This window comes from Canis lupus, chromosome 34 (assembly GCF_048164855.1).
Source record: "Canis lupus baileyi chromosome 34, mCanLup2.hap1, whole genome shotgun sequence".
NCBI lineage: Eukaryota > Metazoa > Chordata > Mammalia > Carnivora > Canidae > Canis > Canis lupus.
The window spans coordinates 4,803,202-4,829,353 of NC_132871.1; the positions used below are offsets into that span (position 1 = coordinate 4,803,202).

At 35.8% G+C, this 26,152-nt stretch overlaps 1 protein-coding gene across 4 annotated transcripts in view; it reads left to right on the forward strand.

The window, feature by feature from the left end:
* The window catches only part of NCKAP1 (NCK associated protein 1), a 103,354-nt gene that overhangs the window by 21,417 nt on the left and 55,785 nt on the right, over positions 1 to 26,152 (forward strand). For 2 of the 4 annotated variants that reach the window (XM_072811172.1, XM_072811169.1), the window contains 7 exons: positions 14,976 to 15,062; positions 15,252 to 15,308; positions 16,036 to 16,178; positions 16,262 to 16,352; positions 19,199 to 19,336; positions 20,441 to 20,489; positions 24,926 to 25,082. In XM_072811172.1, coding sequence (XP_072667273.1) covers positions 14,976 to 15,062; positions 15,252 to 15,308; positions 16,036 to 16,178; positions 16,262 to 16,352; positions 19,199 to 19,336; positions 20,441 to 20,489; positions 24,926 to 25,082 — 722 coding nt within the window. Of the gene's footprint in view, positions 1 to 14,969; positions 15,063 to 15,251; positions 15,309 to 16,035; positions 16,179 to 16,261; positions 16,353 to 19,198; positions 19,337 to 20,440; positions 20,490 to 24,925; positions 25,083 to 26,152 lie in introns of all 4 variants that reach the window. The other 2 variants (XM_072811171.1, XM_072811168.1) reach the window with 1 other exon arrangement.

Sequence of the window (26,152 nt, forward strand, 5' to 3'; positions counted from 1 at the left end):
CTCTACTTGGTTACCTACGCTAGAATTTTCAGAAACCCCTTTGACTTTTATAAAATGTCAAGTTATTTAGGGCTCATCAGTTTTAATACTTGTCAGTTTTAATAATGTCTTGAATTTATCCCCTTAAGGTCTGCATCTCCTGCTGGGAGAAACGCTGTGATAATCCAAACACTGCTTTTCGTCTCTTCCAATTTCTCTTACTGTTGTCACCCTCTGCCTCCCACACTAGGGGAGACCAAACAAAACAAAACCCCTCTCTGTGGTAACTCACATCTCTTCCTGGCCCAAGCACTCATCTTTGAATCCTTTTTTTTTTTTTCTAAGATTTTATTTATTTATTCATGAGAAACACACACACACACACACACACACAGAGAGGCAGAGACATAGGCAGAGGGAGAAGCAGGCTCCATGCAAGGAGCCCGATGTGGGACTTGATCCTGGGACTCCAGGATCACACCCTGAGCTGAAGGCGGCGCTAAACCGCTGAGCCACCGGGCTGCCCTGAATCCTTTTCACTAGCATATAGTAGGCCAGCAAATAATACTTTGGTTTTAAAAGGATTTATCTTACAATAAAATGATGTTACAGTATTTTCATGGCATATTTTGTCCTTAGTCAGTATGTCTCTCTCTATATCTGTATATATGCTAATGGAAACTTAGAGAAATATTTGGTCTTGACCAATTAATTAAACTTTACCAAAATTAAGAAGCAGAACTAACTAAAATGTCTGTTCTTTGAAAAAAGAATCATCAGGGTGCTTGTTTGGCACAGAGAGCTCAGGTCATGATCCCAGGGTCATGGGATCAAGCCCCACATCCTGCTTCTTGCTCAGTGGGGAGCCTCCTTTTCCTCCTCCCTCTGCCTGCTGAGTTCCCTGCTAGCGTGTTCTCTCTCTCTCTGTGTCAATAAATAAAATTTTAAAAGAAAATAAAAAGGTATTATCAGTATTCATTTAATATTTTTTCTACATGTAATGGTCTTTAATTCTAACTTGAATAAACAGTAAATAAAAGAATGAACCCCTCATTAGCAGATGCAAGTAAGTCATGCTTAGATATATTTGAAAAGTATTTGAAATTGGTCAGATGCTGGCAGGGAATTGCATTAGCACTAATGACTTACCTAAACTGGTTTAAATGATCTTTTAATTTTATCAAAATAATATGAATGCATGGTAATGAGTCAAGAAATTCAGAAGAATTTAGGATAAAAAGTGAGTATATCTCCTATTCCACTCTTTCCCAACCTGGTCATGTTTCTCAGAAGGAACTTCTATTTCTTTTTTTAAAATATTTTATTTATTCATGAGAGACACACAGAGAGAGAGGCAGAGACACAGGCAGAGGGAGAAGTAGGCACCATGCAGGGAGCCCCGATGCGGGACTCAATCCTGGGACCCCAGGATCACGACCTGGGCCGAAGGCAGGTGCTTAACCGCTGAGCCACCCACACGTCCCAGGAACTGTTATAAGAAATATGCTTATTCTTTTTTCTTTTATAAATTAATTTAATAGTGTTAGACAATATCTGTTATAAATTCTTTGCTATAAAAAATGAAAGTTTATTTCATTCAATTTCTCACTTCTTGCTTACTCTTCTCCTGATATTTGATAGTTTTTTTTTTTTTTTGGTTAATATTTTTAGATCATTGGTTACTTTCTTTTTAAACTTTAAATAATATAGTTCTCTATTTTTATAGCCTTACTCTTGGTCATATATTTAAATGTTGTCAGAATTGTTAGTGCTCCCTTTTGTTTCTGAAATCATAAAGTGTTCTGAGATTGAACTATATGCTGATTCTAAAAATTAAAAACTGGTAAAGACCTGAGTGATTATTTTGCATTGCTTCACTCCATTGTCACACTGGACTTAAAATAACTTTTATTACATGTATTTATTTATGTTTATATATATGTAACAGTAAAATTAAATGGATTCTTCTAGTATTATTTCATACTTAAATTTGTCTCAAAGGTATATGTTGATTTTTCTGGACTTACAGTAATGTGTTTTGATAGAATTCTTAAATTTATCCTAATAATCATATCACTTTTATAAGCTTTCCTTTTTTTGTGAAGCCCACCCTCCTATAACCCGCAGTCTTCTAACTTCTCTCTGGACAGTTTGCTTATGTCTGCTGCATAGTTTTCATCCCGGGAAATCTTCTTTTTGTTGTCCCACCTGGGCTTTCATATGGAGGAGTTTTCTTAGAGTTTGGGAATCCCTTGAAATTGTGCACAACGTTTGAGTGTGAATATACTTTCAGCTTTCATTGTATTCTCCAGGATGGTTTTTATGATCCCAAACCACATCTGCTTTGAATCACAGTATTGTGTACTGTATATGCTAATTATACAAAACTGTAATCATAACCTCTTCAGCTCATTGATGCTGTTTTCTTGCAAATGAGACTGCAAGTGGACATTATACTGGGGTTTTATAGCGTAGCCCCTAGCATAGCCCCCAAAGAGATACATTCCTGGTATTTGCAATCATCTTTATATTTTCCTCAAATTTCCTAAAGTTATATCTTACCTTTAGTGATAGCTTTTCAATTCTTTCTCCCTTTGGCTGCAATGGTGATTATGATGCCCTTTGTAATAACAAAGGATGTTACCAATACCTAATCACTTGTTGATCTTTAATTTTTATTTTTCTTGGTCATTTGTTTGAAGGAGGCTTTAGCCATTTTTAGCCTGGTGCCCTTTGAGTACTCTTAGCATTTATCATGGCAGTTCTGGTCTTAACTTTATCACAGCAAAAGTTATTTGCCAACATCCAGAATAAAAGACAACAAAAGAAATTACAATGGAGTAAATAAGAAATGTTGCAGAAACTCTTATTTTTCTTTATTCTTCTTCCTAGTGGTGATCTTGGCTAAAAATGTTTTAAATATGTATACCAATGATCTTTGGCTAAAAATAAATAGGGTAGTATATATTGTGTTAGTCCTCTGTCTATAGTGTTGGGTAGGTGTAGAGCATGAGAAAATTTAATTGCTTATATATTTTTTAAGAATTTACTTATTCATCTGAGAGAGAGAGAGCATGGATGCGCCAGTAGGGGGAGGGGCCAGGAGAGGGTGAGAGGGAGAGAATCTTAAGTGGACTCCACACTGAAAGTGGAGCCCCAAGCAGGGCTTGATCTTATGACCCTGAGATCATGACCTGAGCTAAAATCAAGAGTCAGATGCGGGATCCCTGGGTGGCGCAGCAGTTTGGCGCCTGCCTTTGGCCCAGGGCGTGATCCTGGAGACCCAGGATCGAATCCCACATCAGGCTCCCGGTGCATGGAGCCTGCTTCTCCCTCTGCCTGTGTCTCTGCCTCTCTCTCTCTCTGTGACTATCATAAATAAATAAAAATTAAAAAAAAAAAAAAAAAAAGAGTCAGATGCTTAACCAGCTGAGTCACTTAGGCACCCCTAAATTGCTTGTTTTTTAAGAAGTATTTTACTTTGGGAAGATATAGTGTATATACAAATAGCCATGCTTTACTTTGCCTCTAGGCCTTTGTTTATGTTGTTTTTACTCTGGAAAAATACTTTTCTCTATAATCCTTCATTAGGCTAACTTCTACTTGTCTTTTGGGTCTATCCTTAGATGTCATCATTCTAGAGAAGCTTTCTTTAACCCTTTCAAATTAGGTTGTGTGCTGCATGTATAGTTTTCTCCTTTTATCACTCATTTTTATCACTTTATTCATTTATTTAAAAATTTTGTGGAGTGCTGTCTGTGAGCCAAATCCTATTCGAGAAGGCAGTAATGAATAGACAAATTACTGCCCCTGTAGAGCTTACATTCTATTGGGTAGAGATAGACAGAAAAGGATTTAAATGTAATACTAGGTAGAGGTGAGTTCTAAGAAGAAGAACAAAGCAGAGAGAGTGTGGGGAGATGCTTATTTACTTAAAGTGACCAGGGAATGCCATTCTGAGGAGTATGAAACTTGTAGTCCTTGAGATGAGAGGTGATAGTGGCTTGGGGTAGAATGGTAGCAGTGAGAAATGTTCAGATGCTGGAAATGTTTTTGAAAATAGAATCAACAGTAACTTACTCATGAGTTGATACGGGATATGTGAGACAATAAGAAATAAGACCCCAAGATTCTGGCTTGAGTGGATAACAAAATTTCCTTGGATGAGGACACAAGAGGAACGGGTTTGGGATAGGGGTGTAGAAGAGATAGTACTCACCAGCTCAATATTAGATATGTTAAATTTGAGGGGCATACTAGAAATCTGAGTGGAGATGTTGAGTAGCCAGTTGTATATATGAGTCTTGAGCTCAGGCTAGCCTGGACCTGAGAAGTTGAAGAGGAATTACTGAATGTTTTAAGAGGGAGGAGAAGTGGCATAATGACTGAGTGTAGGAGAATGAATTGATAGTAAAAATTGGCAGTGAAAATGGAGTAGTTACTCGTTATGGTTTATGACCATGAATTCAGGTTGAGGTCAAGGCAGCACATGTATATGCTTTCTCTCATTGTGGGTTTTATCAGGCAATAATGATAGAGGGAGACAGGGACAAGGAAGTAATACAGTGATGGGCCATTCAATCTTAAGATGGATAAAAAAGGAAATAGGGCATAAGATGGTGAGTGAAAAGATGGTAGGGTAAATGGATAGGAGGTGCCTCCGAGTTCGAAGACTTGATAAGGATATACAGGTATTAAGAGGGTATTAGAGGTATTTTTTTTTAATTTTTATTTATTTACTTATGATAGTCACAGAGAGAGAGAGAGAGAGAGGCAGAGACACAGGCAGAGGGAGAAGCAGGCTCCATGCATCGGGAGCCTGATATGGGATTCGATCCCGGGTCTCCAGGATCACGCCCTGGGCCAAAGGCAGGCGCCAAACCGCTGCGCCACCCAGGGATCCCTAGAGGTATTAAGTGGGAGTTACTCTTCCATTGATGCCATTTTACCTTGTCTCTAAATCTGCCATGAACACAAATAAAAAGGCCAGAAAGAAGCCAAGGCAGTTTAAGCATAAACGTTACTCCTGTTTATAGGCCTGTGAATTGAGGAAATTTAACATGAGCCACTCTCTGTCAGTATGTAAGAAAAATAATTCCAGTCTTCTCTGTTTTAAGATCTCCTTTAACTTTCCCCTCTTCCTCACCATCCTCACTACCCTTAGAAACTCTGACAATTCTTATTGCGGTCTTCCTCAAACTGGAGTGTGTGTGTGTGTGTGTGTGTGTGTGTGTGTGTGTTTTAAACCTCTTCCATGTAATTACTAGTTGGTGAGGGTCTGTGTCTTGTTTGAAGCATTATACATGATAGTTTTTCGCCATGTACTTTGTACCTAGAAGTTAATTGTGGTGTAACCAGCTTCTAAAACTGGATATTTACCTAGAAAAAAAAGTGAGAATTACCTGTATATCTACATATACATCCCTTAGTAGATTATATACTGATTTAGAGGGCCATCATTTTATTGTTTTATCCCCAGGTCCCCCCACAATGCCTGATAATCTAATAGGTTAGGATATTTGTTGACTCAATGAATAATATATTATTACAGTCTTCCCTTTCCTAGAGGTTACTTTTCATATCACTTGCCGCTTTGCATTACATCTGAGAACTAGGAAGGAAGCAATTCCACTTTTAAGAATCTTCCCAAGAGGACCACCTGGGTGACTCAGTCAGTTAAGCACCTGCCTTTGGCTCAGGCCATGATCTCAAGGTCCTGGGATCTCAGGGTCCTGGGTTCAAGCCCTGAGTTTGGCCCCTGATCGGTGGGGAGTTTGCTTCTCCCTCTCCCCTGCCTCATCTCACCACTGGTGCTCTCTCTCTCAAAGAAATAAATAAAATCTTTTTTTTTTTTTAAAGCATCTTCCAAGAAAAAGAAAGTATGTGTCCACTTATAAAGATATGTTTATAAAAGCATTTATTATTCATAATAGCCTAGAACTGGAAACAGTTCAAATGCCCAGCAATTGATGAATAAATAAACAAAATGTGGTATATCTATTTAATGGAATACACTGTTCAGCAAAACACTACTGAAACATATTATAGTATCAGTGAACTCCAGAAAAGTTTAGACAAGTGAAAGAAGCCAGATGCAAAAAGGTACATACGGTGTGATTCTATCTTATAGGAAATGTCCCTCTAGAAAAAGCAAATTTGTTGAGAGAGAAAGTAGATCAATAGTTCCTTGGTGCTGGGGGTAGTGAGGTAAGAATGAGGTTAACTATAAATAGGCACAAGGGAAGTTTTTGGGATAATGGAGATTTTCTCAAATAGGGTTTGTGGTTGCACAAATCTAAATTTTACACAAATTACTTAATTGTTCATATATTATCAATGAATTTTATGGAATGTAAATTGTATCACAATAAAGCTATGAAGAACAAATAATTTTGAGCATCCAGATGAGGTATTTTAGAAAAAATGAAGTTTATCCAGAAATAAGCTTTTTGGTTCTCACTATGCCAAGCTTGTTGAGTTTACTTAGGCAAAATTGTAACCAGTCTATTTTCTAACACAGTGTACACATTGTACATTTAAAAGATACTGATCAGGAGCAAATGATGATTGACGGAAAAGAAATAAAAGCTTTAAAAAGTAAAAAGTAGGACAGCCTGGGTGGCTCAGCAATTTAGCGCCGCCTTCGGCCCAGGGTGTGATCCTGAAGTCCTGGAATCGAGTCCCACGCACGTCCCTGCGTGGAGCCAGCTTCTCCCTCTGCCTATGTCTCTGCCGTGTGTGTGTGTGTGTGTGTGTGTGTGTGTGTCTCATGAATAAATAAATAAAATAAAAAAAAAAAAGTAAAAAGTTTATCCAGCAAAGAGTGTTTAATGTTGGCTTGTTACCTTATATATGTCAGTAGCACCTGAGGCCATCTTGACATTAATAGCTTGGTATAATTACTGATTACAGTGATGACATCTAATCAGTAAGAAAAGCTTGATTTATTTCTGTGTCCCTAGGTTATGAAAGCAAGGTAATTATGTAAAAATTTATAAAAATTAATTATTAAAATTTGATGTAAAGGAACCAGCTTCATTTATGCTTTTATTTATATTGGAAAATGGTGCCAATGTATGAGGTAAATTATATTAATAGTGTGCTGTCTTGGTCATGTTACACCTGACGAATCACACTATACTAGGACCTGTAATTAGTGATTTTTCTAGTATTAATGATAAAATTACAGTAGTTTCATCAGTTTGCATTAACTTGACTGTCTTGTAACTAGAAATCTTAAAACTTTCAGGATTTTTTTCTGATGCAAGTTAATGCATTCAGATGGTAAAATAAAGGTTGTTTTAGTTTGGTGCTAGTTTTAACCTAGTACTACATAACAGACCACCCCAAATCTTACTGAGCTTAAAACAACTTATCTTTCATCATTCTGTGGGTTGATTGGGCAGTTCTTGTGCTTGTCTTACCAGGTAAGTCTTACATCACAGCTGCATTTAGCAGATGGGTTGCCTGGGGGATGGGCCAGGGGATGGGCCTAGCTGGGCTTAGCGAGATGCTGAGCTGCTTCTTGCCACATGATATGATATCTGAGGGTTCTTCACACATAGTGCTTTAGGGCAGTGTTCACAAAAGAGCAAAATCAGAAGTTGTAAGGCCTTAAGTTAAGAGTGTCATTTCTGCTGCTTTTTGTTGGTCAAAGCAAGTCACAAGGCGGGCTGAGATTATAAGGGTGGGAAAGTAGACTACAACTCTTGATGGGAGGAGCAGTAAAGTCCTATGACAAAAGAGGCATGCATACAATGTTTCCTTTTTTTTTTTTTTTTTGGCCTTTCTGTTCTTTAAAATAAAAAATTCTGCTTTTCAGAATTAATTGGAACAGATGACTAGGAATATAAACTTGAAAAGGTTTGCTTTAATATAAAAAATGAAGAGGTTGACTTAGAGGAGTTCTTGGAAGCTTCAGTCTGATGAGGCTACACGTAAATACAAGTATTTTCTGAAAAGAAAATAGCTTTAGCTTTGCTTGTTTCTATACTACTATCATGTCATTGTATGGCAACTTGAATGTTGAAGTGAGAAGAGGTGTTTTGAGCTTTGAAATTTGATTGACCTGGATGGGCATTTTATGCTTTTATGGTCTGTTTCTGTATCTGGAACGTGAGGATAAAAATATATCTGGATTAGGAAGATAAAAAAAAGTTCTAGAGATAGATGGAAATGATGGTTGCACAACAGTGCTAGTATATATCTTTTTATTTTTTTATTTTTTTTAATATTTTTTTTCAATTTTTATTTATTTATGATAGTCACAGAGAGAGAGAGAGAGAGAGGCAGAGACATAGGCCGAGGGAGAAGCAGGCTCCATGCACCGGGAGCCTGATGTGGGATTCGATCCCGGGTCTCCAGGATCGCGCCCTGGGCCAAAGGCAGGCGCCAAACTGCTGCGCCACCCAGGGATCCCAGTATATATCTTTTTAAAGATTTTATTCATTTAGAGAGTGAGAGAGTGCACACATGGGGGAGGGAGTAACTGGACAAAGTGGGAGGGAGAGGGACGAGCAGACTTTTCGTTGAGTGCAGAGCCCTATGTGGGGCTTGGGCTCCATCCCATGACTCTTGAGATCATTACCTGAGCCAAAAACAAGAGTCGGATGCTCAACAGACTGAACCCACGTGCCCCAACGCTGGTATATTTTTAAGGGTGAACTCAACACCTAAAAATGACTGAAATGCTTAAAGTAGATTTTATGTTATGTATATTTTATTGCAGTAAAAAAAACAAAACAAAACATGTACCTTGAAAAGCACTTATGAGGATTAGATTTAGTAACAGACACTCAGTTATGCTTATTCACTAGGCAGCTTGTTAGGGTTACTTTCCCTAAAATTTATTTAACCTTTACTCAGAGAAATGTGTTTCTGAAATATTGACTACTGGTAGAATCATTTTATATATGATAAAAAGAGAATCCTACAAAATCCCATGAACCTTTTTAAAAATGAGTACTCTGGGTGAATTTGGATTTTCAGGTAATCAAGAGATTTGCTTATATTGGATAGAATATGTCGTTCTCAAAAAAAAAAAAATATGTCGTTCTCTTTAGATGTTTCTCGTTTTCTTCTTTTATGCTTTCTTGTCCCAGAAGGACATAATGAAATACTTTGCCCAACAGTGGGGATTTATTCAAGGGGTTAAATACTACTACTCTTTGTTAGGATACATAAACTCACTTGAGACATGAATTGATGCCTGATACTGCATTCATTTATAGTCAGCAGTGCAATTTGAAAAATTAATTCATGATTTTTATGTTAAGAATCTTGAAGATTGGTAATTGATTGACAGTTCATCTAATATGTGCTAGTGTTCTAGATACTGGAGATACAGTAGATAATAATACAAATGTCCTGGCTCTCATGGATTTAAATTCAAGTTGAGATTTTAGTCAATAATTAATGGAAATAAATACGTACTTTGATTTGGAGATAAGTGGTAGAAAGAACTAAAAAGGCAGGATAAGAAGTTAAGAGAGTAATGAGGAAGAAGAGACTATTTTAGAGAAAAGGGTCTAATGTTGGCATCTCTGAAGAGAAGTGTGGGAGTGAGCTATGCAAACAAGTGGCCAAGAGCATCCCAGATTTGAGAAATAGCAAGTGCAAAGGCTTTGAGGTAGGGCCAAGGGTGGTGAAGTTGATAGAGCAGGAAGTCCAGTAGTGACAACTACTGAGTGAGGCTAGAGGAACATGAAAGAAGGTGAGGTCTTAAAGATAGGTGTCCTATTTAAATTTTTTTCTGAGGCACTAGTAGGGACTTTGTATTTTAAGTGTGATGGGAAACCATTGGAATTTTTTTAAAAGCCTTTTATTTTGAAATGGTATTAGACTTTAAAAATTTGCAGAAATAGTGCGGAGTGCCCATATATTCTTCACCCAGTATCAATATCTTGCATAACTATTATTGGAATCAGTTTTTTGAGGTAGTATTTTTTTTTTTTTAAGATTTTATTTATTGATTCATGAGAGACACAGAGAGAGAGGCAGAGACACAGGCAGAGGGAGACGCAGACTCTGTGCAGGGAACCTGACGTGGGACTCGATCCAGGGTCTCCAGGATCAGGCCCTGGGCTGAAGGCGGCGCTAAACCTCTGAGCCACCCAGGCCGCCCTTGAGGTAGTATATTGCTTTAAAATTTGCACTCTCCTGCTTCTATGTGAAGACTGAAGAGGCAAGAGATGAAGTCTGGAGACCAGTTCGGAGGCTAGTGTAGTGGGCTAGCAGAGAGTTGATGAGGGTGGGAAGCTGACAGTTCCTTAAAAGAGATGTACCCAAGTAGCTTCTTGGAACTCATATTTTTAAAAACCTGCTTTAGAGTAGAGTATCTTACCAAGAAACTGCAGAAAGCATTCCCTGAGACCAAACTTCTGTACTTGGTTATTTTTTAAGAGGAACAAAATACTAGCATAATTTAGATCAAGAAAAATATTATGTATAAGCAATTTTGATAATGAAAGAAGGTAGTAATTGACACAGGTGAATAAAGAACAATAGCCACATTTATCTATCTTGAAAATCAGTGAGTTGCTTAGGCATTGGTTCCATTATTGTAAGTTGCCAGTAGTTTTTCTTTGAAAAAGAAAACAAGTAAATATCACACACATTTCAAGTTTTTACTTTGTGTGGAAAATGCTTCTTAATTTGGCAAAGATTGATTACCAGGATTTTTCAGGGCAAAGATATAATCTGCATGGCTAATCTTTATCCTTTTTATTTTCAATTTTTACATATTTTACTTGAAAGTTAAGAATATGACCCATAGTTTGAAATGAAAGTTTAAGGAAAGCATTGTACAAATATTTTGCCAATGTATATAGTTAATTTATAGATCTATGATGGTGCTTATATTTATTTATTCATTTTTTAAAAAGATTTTATTTATTCATGAAAGACACAGAGAGGCAGAGACACAGGCAGAGGGAGAAGCAGGCTCCATGCAGGAAGCCGGACATGGGACTTGATCCCGGGACTCCAGGATCATGCCCTGGGCGGAAGGCAGGCGCTAAACCGCTGAGCCACCCAGGGATGCCCCCTATGATATGCTTTTAAAGTATTAATGAAATTCATGAATTATTCTCAAAATTGTAGTTTTCTAATGTTCTGTAACATCAAACAATTTGCTAATTTACTTAAACTATTTCCAGCTTTTTGTTTTCTATAAAAACAATGAGGTGATGAATTAAATAAACCTTGTTCTGAATGTTGAACCTAAAATTAAGTACTTTTTAGTAGTATCTACTCTCCTTCACTTTAAGAACTAAAAGGTAACATTTTTTTTGTGGTGGAAGTCTGAAAATTGTAGATACTTTTGTTCTTTGTTATAATTCAACTCTTTAATGCATGGCTTTATGGAATTTATTTTCATTAAAGAGGGAACATAATTGAGAGGATTGAGTGAAATACTTGTAGAATATTTGGAACAAAGTCTGGCAAGGAGTTCATGCTTACTTAATATCAACTCTTATTAGAAGTACTGTAAGTGGGATTGGGATTATTTAAAATAGCTTTATTTTTGCTTGTTTTGAAGAAGTGGTCTGTGAGCCCCCTTTGTTATTCACCTAATATCTAATGGGTAGCTTCTGGGTGTCAGGCAGTGTCAGATGTTCTCATGTACATTATTTTGGCTTATGATTAGGGTAATAGGCTCTGAGATGTGAAGTTATTGAGTCATGGTTGCATAAGAGGTAGGCTTTCTTACAAAACACCCAAACCTGCCATCTGTTGTTGACATAAAAGGCTTTTTAATTTGTCAAAATCACTCCTGATAAATGTATATATTGGATACTTTCTTATATGCAGAGCTATAGGATATGGGCTATGGAGATTGAAGATATTTTTGGTACAGTGTCTTGTAGTGTGGGAGACACTGAGATACAAGGTAAAAACTGGTATTATTAGAAATTATACACACTTAGAGGACAGAGATGTTTGCTTCAGGGAAGAAGTTTAATCAGGGATTTTTTTTTTTTTAAAGATTTTATTCGTTCATTCATTTATTTATTTATTTATTTATTTTTTCATTTATTTATTTACTTATGAGAGAGAGAGAGATTGAGGAGAGAGCGTGCGCACCCACACGAGCAGGGGTTGGGAGCAGAGAAAGAAAATCTGGAGCAAATTCTGCCCTGAGTGTGGAGCCTGACAAAGGACCAAGATCCCATAACCCAGAGATCATGACCTGAGCCTAAATCAAGAGTCAGATACTTAACCGACTGAGCCACCCAGGTGCCCTCAGGGATGGTTTCTTGAAAACAGTTAACATTTAAACTGAGTGATTTGGAGGAGTGGGATTTGGATGACTTAGTTGAAGAAACAATAACAAAACATGAGATGTGTATAGAAAATAGTGTGTAGTTTGTTTTGGCTACTGTGTGTGAATGAATGAATGTAGGGGAAATTTTATTATTTATTTTTAAAAGATTTTATTTATTCATGAGACAGAGAGAGAGAGAGAGAGAGAGAGAGAGAGAGACAGGGACAGGCAGGCAGAGGGAGAAGCAGGCTCCATGCAGGAAGCCTGATGTGGGACTTGATCCCCATCTCCAGGATTACACCCTGGGCTGAAGGCAGGCGCTAAACTGCTGAGCCACCCGGGCTGCCCTCTAGGGGAAATTTTAGATTGAAAAGGTAAATTAAATTTAGGACCAAATTGTGTAGGATCTTGAAAACGTGACTGTTTTGAATTCAGACATTTCATTAGTTGAGTGCATTTCTTTTAGTCACTATAGAAGCTAGGTACATATGGTTTGGGGAAAATAAAAGGGAATGAGAAATTTAGACCACGATGAGATTTTATTAAAAAGGGAAATTGGTGGGCATGCAGAATGGTAGAAAGAATATTCATTTTATTAGGAAAAAGGGAATGAAATTTCTAATCCTTGCCCTGCCATGAAGTAGTTATATAATGTCAGGATAGGCCTTTTACATTCTATGTGCATCAGTTTCTCAGTATGTAAAATGAGGTTTGTATAAAAGATCATTAAAGCCATAATGAGATGGTGACTGTGTCTTTTCTTGTCTAAACTAAGATGCTGAAATTGAAAGGAGGTACTATTAATAATTAAGCTCAGTAGCAACTGAATTATATTCTTGCTTCTTATTATGAGTCTACTTTCACCTATTTCAAAACTCAAATTTAAGCTACTGAAAAGAAAAAGAACTAAGACATAAATCATATATGTTTAATGTTGAACCAAGGTAAAAGTAGTATAATCTGAGGAAATATAATCTTTTAAACATTATCTTTAATTAAAGTATAATTGGCACTCGACGTCACATTTGTTTCAGGTGTGTAACGTAGTGATTCCACAAGTTTACGTGTTAATGCTGTGCTCACCACCAGGGTGGCTCCCATCTGTTACCTGCAGTGCTGCTGTAACACCCTTGACTGTATTCCTCGTGCTGGACTTTTGTTCTCGTGACTGACTCATAACCGGAAGCCTGTACCTCCCACTCCCCTTCACGCATTTTGACCATCTACCACCCCCCAGAAATAGAATCATTTTTAATTAAGTATCTGCTTGATGTTACGTACGAGTGGTGATGACTAAAAACGTGCATATGAACATGGAATTGTTTTGAAACGTATATTGTTCAAAATAAAGTCCGTTACTCTCATAGACAAAGCTAAAGACAATTACACGTCACTGTAAGAATACCCTTCAGTAAGTCTGGCATTTAGGGGAAGTAATGAGGTACTTCATTTACACGTGTTTTCTCAACATAATTCTTTAAATGTCTTCAGGGACTGCAGTCTTCAGGGTAGTTTACCTTGTATTAGCTGGTCTTCCGGACTGCTGTGCTTGCTGTTTTAAATACTCTTGTTACAGTTTTTAAGATCTTCCCTTGATGATAGACGCAGTGCTGTAATTTTCTGGCTTTTCATGATGGTTCAATTCGATTATGCAGAGGCATCTTTCCCCCCGGCCGTCCTGTAGAAGTAAGAACTGCCTGAGAGCTTCAACACTATGGATTTTGATAGCCAGATTGTTATTTCAAGCCACTTTCCCATATTTTCTAGTTTTCTCATATTCTAGACAAGAGATTCTCAGGCACTTGATGTACATTCAGATCACTTGGGTATTTTGTTAAAAGGCTAATTCTGATTCAGTAGATCTGTGGGCCTGAGAATCTGCTTTTCTAATAAGCTCCTAAATGGTGTGGAGTTGCTATTCTGTAGACTGCACTCAGGACCAAAGGTTCTAAAAAGTTTACTGGAATTCTGTAAATCTTAGGATACAGGGCATTAAGTTATTACCTGGATTCTTTCAGAATTATCAATAGTTTTAAAAAGAAAACTTAGTACTTCTGTAAATTTAATAATACAGCTGATTGAATAATATTTATCTTTTATATTCACATTTCCCTCTTTCATGTTTACCTGTGTCTTAACTCTAGGTTTGCTTCTTTCTCATTTCTTTTTTTTTTGTTGTTGTGGTTTTTTGCTTTTGTTTAATGTATTATTGTGTTTTGTGGATCTGGTCAGGGAACCGTTACTGTATTTTATGTTTGTATCTACATTTTATTTTGCATGCGTAACGTGGCTTTGCCTGGATGTTCTTTTTGGTAAGTTCCAAATTTATAAAGCATATTGTTTTTTTGTAGTGTAAGTTACAGTGTTTTTCATCTTTTTTTCCCCCTCTCACTTCTAGTAATGTGCTCATGCTCATGAGTTGTTTTTAATTTTTTTTGAAGAGTTCATTTGTATTTTTTCCTAACATTTTCCAACTTTCCTTAATAGTAGTACAGTTTGATACTAATCTGCTTTGATTGGTTTTATAGCCTCACGCTGTCAGTTGCTGATCACTTTAGCAATTGCTGTCTCAAGTATTTTGGTTTTTTAAAAAAGCCTTAGTCATCTAGAGATGTTGTTCTAAGAGCTTGTGCTTCCATATAGTAATCATAAAAGAAGATAGTTTGTAGTAATATTAAATATCTTTGTTCTGAATGAATAATGCATTCTGATTTTGTTTTTACAGCAACAGCTTGCACAGCTACAGAAAGAAAAATCAGAGATTCTGAAAAATCTGGCATTGTACTATTTCACATTTGTAGATGTTATGGAATTTAAGGTAAGTATTTTAATATGTAAAATTTAACATAGAATGATGTTTGTTAATTGTATAAATTGCTTTGTAACTTGTAGATAATAACATTAGAATTCTTAGAACTAAAAATTAAAATGTATTTTATTTGTATGTGTTTTCTAAATTCAGTATTATTTATATAGGTGAAAGATTAAAATCAGCTTTTATTTTTAGGACCATGTTTGTGAATTGCTGAATACTATTGATGTTTGCCAAGTCTTCTTTGATATTGTAAGTATTATTTTCAGAAAAGTTTCCAGTTCTCTTCTGATTTTCTAATAGAACTAAGGAGACTGAATATTTTTCTTTAGAAAAAATCTCCATGACTAGTGTGTGAAATTTTAGCATTGTTAATTTGGCTTATTTTGTAGCATTTTTTTAAGGTAAGAAGTTATAATGTATTCTCTGTTTTTGTTTATTTAATTGTCACTGAGTATGAGTCTTGCACATATTGGGAAATAGTTCTTAATTCTAGTATTTTATTTTAGTAGGTCTTTTAAAAAGTTAAGTGAATAATATTTTTCTCTGTAAAAGACATACTTGATGGGATCTTTCTTAGGTGAGACAATTTCTATATACAGAAAATCAAAGTGAAGAATGTCTCCGGTGACAATTTACTTATTGAATGACTTTTATTACTTATTTATTTAATACTTCTTTTTCTTGCTTAGTGAGATTGGCTCCATATTCCTTGTTATTCTAGTTTTGTTTATTCTTTTAAACTGTTACCAATTAAGGCAATAACAACTTTTTTTCATCCATAAAATTGTGTCACCAACACAAAACTATTATCTGTAACTTCCAAATTTTAGGTATGTTTTTTGGTGAAAGGAATTAGAATTTTAGAAATGGGAATAAAATAAATAACTATAGATTGGATTTCAGTAGCTGCTGTGAAGATTTTTGTGCCTTTAAAAGTTAGCAAAATAAGGAGTTAAACTTGATTTTTGTTTTCTAGACTGTAAACTTTGATTTAACAAAGAACTACTTAGATTTGATCATAACCTATACGACACTAATGATACTGCTGTCTCGAATTGAAGAAAGGAAGGCAATCATTGGATTATACAACTATGCTCACGAAATGACCCATGGAGCAAGGTAGACCTCCATTATACAAATCTTTGTGAAGTTCTTAGTTTGATGGCTAACAACTCACTGATATTTGATATGTCTGTTTTAAGTGACCGAGAATATCCGCGCCTTGGTCAGATGATTGTGGATTATGAAAACCCTTTAAAGAAGATGATGGAAGAATTTGTACCCCACAGCAAGGTAGGACCTGGTTTTTAAATGTGCATGTGAGATACAGGGTAATGAGATTGAGCTCCACATCAGGTTCCATGCTGAGCATGGAGCCTGCTTAAGATTCTCTCCCATTCTCTGCCTCCTGCGCCCCCACCCCCCACTGCCCACCCATGCACACTTGCTCTCTCTCTTTCTCTCTCTCAAAGAATGAATGAATAAAGAAATAAATAGGCATATGAGATGACATAAGGGTGAATAGAGTTAACAAACTTCTTTTATGAAAAACATTAAAATGGGATATGAATAGTAGGCAGGCATGGTTTTATCTAATTGTGAACTGGAGCACTCATTAGTTAGATTCCAAATAGTATATGGAGACTCAGGGATCATTCATTATAGTTTTCACATTTGGTATTGGGTATAGAGGTAGTGAAATTTAGTATTTGAGAATGTCTACTCTGATACCAGACTATCTTGATACTAATCCCAATGCTGCCGATTATTAAGTATGTAATATTGGGAAAGTTACTTAACTGTTTTCATTGTATCTCACTTTTCTTATCCGTAAAAATGGAGTAATGGTACTTGCCTCATGGTTGTTAGGATGTTTCAATGAGTTACTTCATAAAAAGTGTTTGGATACATAGTATTTGATAAATTTTAGCTATATTAATTCGTAAAGCCTTTTAATGAGGAAAAAATGACGAGTTTTGTGAAAATACTTGGGAATGTCTGTCTTTTACAATACATTGAAAAAATTTCTGTTCGAAGGAGTCTTGCCATTATGGCTTCTCTGCAGTTAAGGCTGATTCAGTGTACGTAAGCACATGAAGGAAATGTATAGGTATCTCATAAATCCTCATTATAGGTAAGGAAGTTGAGCGCTGGAGAACTGACACAATTAGGCATTTGGCAGTAATGGCAAAACCAGAGCAAAAGCCAAGATTTCAGAACCTTAGTTCATTCTTTTTGAATGATGAGAATTAGACATTTTAATAATACACTATTTTGTATGCATCTGTTAACGCCAAAATTTTCCTTTAGTTTTCTTACCTCTGAAAATTCTGAAGGTGCATTTGCAGTTTAATTTTTGCATAGCTGTATTATAGCCACAAATTTATATATCTAATGTTTTGAAGTTAGTTGGATCATTAGTTACAAGCTAATAGATGGCATCAGATTTGAAGTAAAAATCATCCTTATAGATGGAAGTGTCAGGATTCCTCAGAGTGTTGATGAGCACATCATAGTCATCTGTCTCTGATTTTAGTCATCTGTCTCTTTTTCCTCACCTTGAACTAGCTTCCCTACTTCTCCCTTGTTTTTTCTCTGGATCTGTGTCTGACTTCTTGCCAATCATGTCTGACCTTTTTTTTATTTATCCACTTCAAATTTGTTTTTTTTTTCCCACTTAGGTGATAAAAATTTCCTTAAAGGCTTAAGGGTTGGATCTCTCTTTTTTTTTTTTTTTAATTTTTATTTATTTATGATAGTCACACACAGAGAGAGAGAGAGACAGGCAGAGACACAGGCAGAGGGAGAAGCAGGCTCCATGCACCGGGAGCCCGACGTGGGATTCGATTCCGGGTCTCCAGGATCGCGCCCTGGGCCAAAGGCAGGCATTAAACCACTGCGCCACCCAGGGATTGGGATCTCTTTTTAAAGAGATTGGATTGGATCTCTTTTTAAATAAACTCTCCATACTCATTCACATATACTAGGCTATTAAATTGCTTGAGGACAATCATACAGTTGGATTAGACCATTTATTTCCTTATTATGATTTTTTCTGATGTACGATGATATTCCAGGTTTTTTGTTTTAAGATTTTCTTTTTCTTCTTTTTGAGAGTGTGAGTGGGGGAAGAGCAAAGGGAGAGGGAGAAAGAAAAATCTCAAACAGACTGCACTGAGTGCAGAGCCTGATAGAGGGCTCAAGCCCATGGCCCTGTGATCATGAACTGAGCTGAAATCAAGAGTCAGATGCTTAACCAACTGAGCCACCTAGGCATCCTAGTATCCCAAGTTTTAGTGGAAAGTCTATCTTGTATTTGCTAGAATTTGTTAAAATTAATTTAGTTTAAAAAATATCATTTGATAGAGCATAATAAAAATACAGATTTCTAGAGTCTACTCTCAGAGGTTCTAGTTTACTAAGCTATAGTAAACTATATAACTATATAACTATATAGTTATAACTATATAACTATATAGTTATAACTATATAACTTTCTGTTTCCTGAACAAATCCCATGATAGTTCATGGGCAGCCAGATTAAAGAATCACTCTTATACAGAAGTTTTAGGAAGCAGAGATGAGTACCAAAGCACAGTTAAAAGCAAACAAGAAGCAGATGAGAAGAAACATTGAGTATCTTGATGATAAAGCTGTAGTTAACAAACCAAGAGGCAGAAAGAAGTTAAGCAATTTGTTAAGATAGAGTACATTTTTTTATAAGGCATTCTTTGGAGAAATATGAAATAAGTTGGGCTCTCTTAACACTTAGTCATATAACCCTAATGTTCTGTTATTTCAGTGAAAATTATCAGAGTACAAAAGAATGACACTAGGTTTCCTACCCCTTTTGAAATAAGTATCTCAAGATTGCCAAACATTTTAACTTCTAAGGAAGTAACATGATTTCCTGAGTTAAGCTCTTGCCCAGGAATGCAGAATCTATTTTGCTTTTATGAAGTTAAAAAAAAAATTCTAAAGGAGATTGCCAGACCCTCTCAAATATTTTACGGAGCATAGTTGTGATTAGGCTTTGTTGTTTTAGGATGGTACAGTTTTAGAAACACACAGCAGTTGTAGCTGAAATTTAAATGAGAAAGGAAAATGTTATTCCTCAACTTCCTTTTTTCCTATTTTAGTCTCTTTCAGATGCACTGATTTCTCTTCAGATGGTGTATCCTCGAAGGAATCTTTCAGCTGACCAGTGGAGAAATGCCCAATTATTGAGTCTCATCAGTGCACCTAGTACAATGCTTAATCCTGCACAGTCTGACACTGTATGGTTCTATTTTTCCCTTTTCAAATGAAAATAGTAAAGTTGATTTTTAAAATAACATAAGTTTTACAGTATTGTTGCAGTTTTTCTTCTAATTGATATTAGCTCATCAGTGAAATTTGCTAAATGTTCATTAAGTCCTACTGTTGAGTTTTATTTCTAAATTCTGATGCTGAGTTAATACAATTAGTGTAAGTATTTTCTTACACTAATTTAAATGTTTTGTTCTGTTATGGTAGAAAATTTGGAAAAAGCAGAAAGTTTTAAAGAAAAAAAAAAAATCTCAATCTTCACCAACCCGAGAAAATCATTACTAATTCTTTCACAAAGTTGACCCTTGAACAACACAAGTTTGAAGTGTGTGGGTCTACTTACATTTGGGTTTTTTCTTTTTCATAAATACCGTATTTTCTCTTCCTTAAGATTTTCTTAATAACATTTTCTTTTCTGTAGCTTAATTTACTGTAAGAGTACATTATATAATGTGTATTAACATGCAAAATATATGTTAATTGACTTTGTGTTATTGGTAGGGCTTCTGGTCAATAGTAGGCCATTAGTAGATACGTCTTTGGGAGTCAGAAGTTCTGTGTGAATTTTCAGCTGCGCAGGGAGGGGGTTTTGGCACTCCTAACCCTCGTGTTGTTTAATCTTTTCCCTGTGAACAAAGATGTTCTGCAGGTGGAGAGTACACACATAATTACTGATTTGGGTGAGACAGTGAACATCTATGTACATTAATCTTTTTTAACTTGATTAAAATATTATCTTTTGGAATACTGCAAACTCTGAAATAGGAAATTTGGAAGTTGTCATTTACCAAATTGAAGACAAGCAGGAGTATTAATTTAAGGGAGGTTTCAGGGAGTGTAAATATGAAAGGGGCACAGCTCTTATTGTCCTTTATAACTGCACATTTAAATATAAGTTATAAAACTATTATCTAGCTTTTCAAATATGTCATGGTGGTATTTGAGCCAACTATTGAGTAGTAAGAATTTTTAGGAGGAAAAAAAGGAGTGTAACTCGGTATAGGATTTGTGTTTTTAGAAATTCTTTTAATCACAGATTTTTTTTTTTTTTTTTTGTATCTTCTCTTTTTAAGATGCCTTGTGAATATCTTTCTTTGGATGCAATGGAAAAATGGATAATCTGTAAGTAAAATTAGTTTTGTAATTACCCCTCAGGTTTTAAGTTTTTAGAGAAAAATAACAGGTAACATGGATTACTTCTATGCTAAGCACTGTCCTGCGCCTTCTCTGTGCGTTACTTCATTCAGTTCTTTTATGACCCTGTCAAGATAGATCGTTTCTTTTATAGATAAGGAATCTAAAGCTTAATTCACATACGTGATAAGCGATAAAGGCAAAATAAGAACCCAGGCTAATGCCAGGGCTCATGGTGTATTATGTTGCCTCTCAGTATAGCTGTCAAAACTACATTTTTGTTTTGTTTTTAAGGATTTTAAAAAATATTTTGTTTATTCACTTAATGTTTTTGGTTTTGATTTACTTCAGTACATATAATAGCGGTTCATGGTTGGCAGTTAGATGCATGGAGGATAAAATTTCTTGTGCTCCTGAAAAGTTCACAGATTTTCGGGGAAATAGACATGGTGACACACAGATAAAATAGAGAATGAGAATTGCTATAATACAGCTGCTTGTATCACCCCCCGGTCCAGTGGCAGAGGGGAATGATTTTAAGCAGTTTGTGTTTTTTACTTTCTCTAGTTCTTGTTTCTTGATTTTTTCACTGTTAGGCAGTATTTGTTGATTTTTTTATTATGCCTCAAATTATAGTGAAGGATCAGGTTTTTTTTTAAACAAATTTTTAGATTGATACTTACATAAAATATGAATGACTAAACTAATAACTGAAAGTGAATTACTAAAGTTACCAGAAATAAAGTAATAAAGATACAAAAGAAAAGCTCACATTTTTAGGGGTGGCTCAGTGGTTGAGCATCTGCCTTCAGTTTGGGTTGTGATCCCGGGGTCCTAGGATCCAGTCCCACATCAGGCTCCCTGCATGGAGCTTGCTTCTCCCTCTTCCTGTGTTGTGTGTCTGCTTCTCTCTCTGTGTCTCTCATGAGTAAATAAATAGAATCTTTAAAAAAATCCACATTTTTTTTTTAAAGGTATTTTTTTTTTTAATTTTTATTTATTTATGATAGTCACACAGGGAGAGAGAAAGGCAGAGACATAGGCAGAGGGAGAAGCAGGCTCCAAGCACTGGGAGCCCGACATGGGATTCGATCCTGGGTCTCCAGGATCGCGCCCTGGGCCAAAGGCAGGCGCCAAACCGCTGCGCCACCCAGGGATCCCAAAATCCACATTTTTAATTACTAGATTGGTCTAATAGATTGTTACTAGATTTCTACTATAAATGTCAAATTTTTATGAAAATTTCTAAATACTCGTTTTCTTTACTTAATCTCAGTATGCCCTGTCATTTTGAATAGCACTGTTTTTATTATGAAAGAAAAGTAATTTAGGACATACTCCCTATCCTTAGCCTTTTTTTTTTAAAAAAATAAGGTTTTCCTTCTTTCTTTCTTTCTTTCTTTCTTTCTTTCTTTCTTTCTTTCTTTCTTTCTGAGTGTGCACACACGAGTGGCGGGGTGGGGCAGGGGGAGAGAGAGAGAGAATCTCAAACAGAGGGACTCAGTGTGAAACCTGTCATGAGACTTGATCCCACCACCCTGAGATAATGACTTGAGCCAAAATCAAGAGTTGGATGCTTAACCATCCAGTTGCCCCTCCTTAGTCATTTTTATTAATTATATTTTTCACATTGATCATTTTTTTGATACTTATATTTTCTTCCATTATGATAATTAAGATTTTCATTCTTTGCCTCTTGGTTGATTCAAAAGACAGCTTTCAAAGTGTTGATTTTGCTTAAATGTATCCTGATCCCTGATTGTTCATGTTTATGGAAGTATGGTTGTAGAACAGAGGTGATTAGTAGAATTAGGTGGCATGGGTGACTTCTAGAATTAATAGCACTAGTTCCCCCAGGCTATACAGGAATGCTGATTTCAAGGCTCTGTACGATGGGCAGGGATGTGGGTCAGAAGGCAGGCTACACAGGGTCATATATAAGGCAGATAGATTTGGTATGATAACAGTTGCTGAAGTATGGAAAGTGTTAACTCTGAGCTTTGCTGAGCCTTGAGTAGAGTTAACAGAGGTTAAGAATTACCTCCAACTCAGTGCTTTTTTGACCCTGATATTCATAGTAGGACTTTTTCTGTAGAAGATAGTCTACTTTCTTTAGCACTTTGCTTTAGATTAGTTCAAAGTGTGGTCCCTGGGTCAGCAGCATCACCTAGGAGCTTGTTAGATACACAGAATCTTGATGTCGGCCTAGACCTACCAACATAGACTGTAAATGGATCGTGGCAGTGTGATTTAATAAGCCTTTCCAGTGCTGATACAAGCTAAAGTTTGAGGATCACAGGTCTAGATTGTAACCTGGGGCCAAGAGTTACTGAGAGTCTGGAATGTTGAAGACCCAGCTTTTTGGAATGCAGTTATAAAATAACTTACCCTGTTGTTCTTACTATATTGGTTGCACTCAGAAGGACTCCTTGGAAAAGATTTCTTTTTCATTTCTAGAGTTTTGTGTTACTAATTTCTGTTTCTTTTTAAATTGATAGTTGATTCTTTCTTAAAAGATTTTCTCCAACTTTCTTGTCTAGTATTGGTCTTTTATCTTGTTTTCCAACAATTTTGTGGCTTAAAAAATGAAAAAAAATGTTCAGTTCTTTTATTGGGACCTTGGTGGGGAAAGATGGGTAAAATGTGATTTAATAAACTATCCTGGGGCAGCCTGGGTAGCTCAGCGATTTAGCGCTGTCTTCAGCCCAGGGCATGATCCTGGAGACCCGGGATCGAGTCCCACATCAGGCTCCCTGCATGGAGTCTGCTTCTCCCTCTGCCTGTGTCTCTGCCTCTTACTCTCTCTGTTTCTCATGAGTAAATAAGTAAAATCTTAAAAACAAAACAAACAAACAAAAACTATCCTGATCTGGGCAATCTTAAATTAATTTACTTTTTTTGATTCTATCATAAACAAATAGATACACTAAATTCAGAGGTAATCCATATCTTAAAAAATAAAACATGGTAACACATAGTATAACTGCTAATATTTTTAGAGAAATGTTAAATTATCAGCAGCAATTTTGTGAATCTAAGTATTCCACAAGGTATAAGACACTAGGTGAAATCTCTTTTTACTCAGGGTTTTAGAGTAAAAAGTCATTATATAAGGAAAGAATCTTTTACAATTTCTCATAAGGATTCTTTAAATTTCCATGCATGTGTTCTCTGTCTTTGGTTGTGTACCAGGTCGTATAATTGGCTTGTGTTTAGGGGTCCTCTTGCATTAAAAATATGTCTACGTAACTTAAAAAGTTAACCTTTGGGGCTGTCCAGGTGGCTCAGGGGTTGAGTGTCTGCCTTTGGCTCAGGGCATGACCCCTGGGTCCCAGGATCGAGTCCCACATCAGGTTCCCTGCAGGGAGCCTGCTTCTCCCTCTGCCTGTGTCTCTGCCTCTCTCTCTCTCTGGGTCTCTCATGAATAAATAAATAAAATCTTTTTTTTTTTTCTTTTAAAGTTAACTTGCTTGTGTAGTAACTCTGTTAAAGGAAGGTTCTTGAGCTAAAAATAAAAAGATAAATGGCAAGTTGTATGTTAATGATTCAGGAGTTTGTTTAAAGGTGGGAGTGACTACTGAGAATCCTAGCGAGATTTCATGGGAAATACGGTTGATTTGTAACTGGCCCAGTATAGTACTTTGTGTATAGCCCGCACTGAGTAGACGTTGAATGAATGACAGTTGAGGTTTTGTGGCCTAGTTCAGAGGGCTAGAGAGAGCGCTCACAAACATATATATGATTATACATTTGTGTAGGGTTTCCAAAGTAGATAACAAAAGATGAAAGAGTTACCTGAATTCATATACTAGAGAGCAGCATAGGGTAAATACTTGAGGCTAACTCTAGCTCTAACATGTTAATAATATAACTTTATGTAAGTCCTTGAACCCTCATTTTTTCAACTATGAAAGAAAAAGATACCATCTGTTTTATCTTCTCCGCAGAATCATGTGAGATAATATACGTGGAACTTATTTGGTAAACTATGAATTGCTATGAAAATACGAGATGCCATTACATCTCTTCTGGTGATTTAGAAAAGTAGATTAGCCTTATTTTTCAGTTATTTTAACAGTTGTAACGATTAGCAAGTTATGTGTTAATTAGTAACTTCTGATCTTTTGTTTAAAATATAAAGATTTTATAAATAAATATATTCATTTATTAAAATGACTTATACAACCCAGAAGCAACATTTCCTTTTCTCATCAGTGTGGGTTCAAAGAACTGATTTTGCAGTATACAGAAGATTGAGAGAAACATGTTGCCATCTTTATGTATATGAATTATTGCCTGTCACTTGAAATCCTCAATTTAGTGATTATGTTTATATTTCTGAAATTTTTGAAAGCAACTTTGTAACTGAAAGATTTCAATTTTGGAATACTTTTATATTTGTATTTACTTCTGTTTCTTTAAAGTTGGCTTCATTTTGTGCCATGGGATTCTAAATACTGATGCGACAGCTTTGAACCTTTGGAAGCTAGCTCTTCAAAGTAGCTCTTGCCTCTCTCTCTTTCGGGATGAAGTTTTCCACATTCATAAAGCTGCAGAAGACTTATTTGTAAACATACGAGGGTATGACATTTTCATTTATCTTGTCTTTTATTTTTTTTGGAGAAGGGTAGTGAGCAGATTATTTTTATTGAAGTTTGGTGATAGAGAAGGATCATGTGGTGATCACCTGTACTTTCCTACTGGCCATAGCAAGTTGTTTTTAACAATTGTCCTGTTATGGTAATATTCATAATTTTATAGGTAACTTTGTAGATTAAAGTTTCTAGTGTTTCTGCCTTTTCAAAATTTTCATTCTAGGATAGAGAAGATGTCTCCTCTTTTTCAAATCATGATATGGGTTTAGACATAAGTATTGCTAAAAGCACCATATACATTTTAGAGTTTTGACATTTTTATAAGTGCTATTTAAAATTAAGTATGTGAATCAGTCAAAAGCTCCTCTTTAAATTAATTACAGCAATTATAGAACTCAGACCACTGCACAAGAGAAATCACGGTTCCTTTTAATAAGATGTTCCAAGTGACTCATTTATATTCATTCCCTGTAAAGCAAACAGTTCATACAAATTCGTGTCCTTGAAATTTTTTTTTTTTTTTTTTTTTTTTTTTTTTCTTGAAATTTTTAATGCCTGCATTTCTTTCCACTTGAGGTTCTGTAGCTGTTGTATAGAAGTCAGGCTGAGCTCAGACTTGGTGGCAATTTTGAAATCTTTTGAAATTAGAAGCATCTAAAATATTCTGGGACCCCCTGTACCTGAGAATGTCAAATAATTATGTTTTGTTTTTTAGCTGAGGTAGAAATGAAGTTTACCTAGATTTACTTCATATCCAGTTTGGAAACGTCTTGATGAAATTGATACAAAGCATCTGTTAGTCAATAAAGACTATCAACTTGATAGTCTTGTTTAAGACTATCAACTTAAGCCTCAAATTTTAGTGTAAGAATTACTCTGTGATGTGAATTAAAAGCCTGGACATCATTCCTGACTTGTATTTCCTATATCTATATCTTGAAGAGGTTAATGGAATCTGCTTTTTGTTTCCCTAGTAATTTTGAAGTAAAATTTACAGACAGAAAAATGCATAAATTTTAGGTGTATAACTCAACAACTTTGCATATGAATACTGTT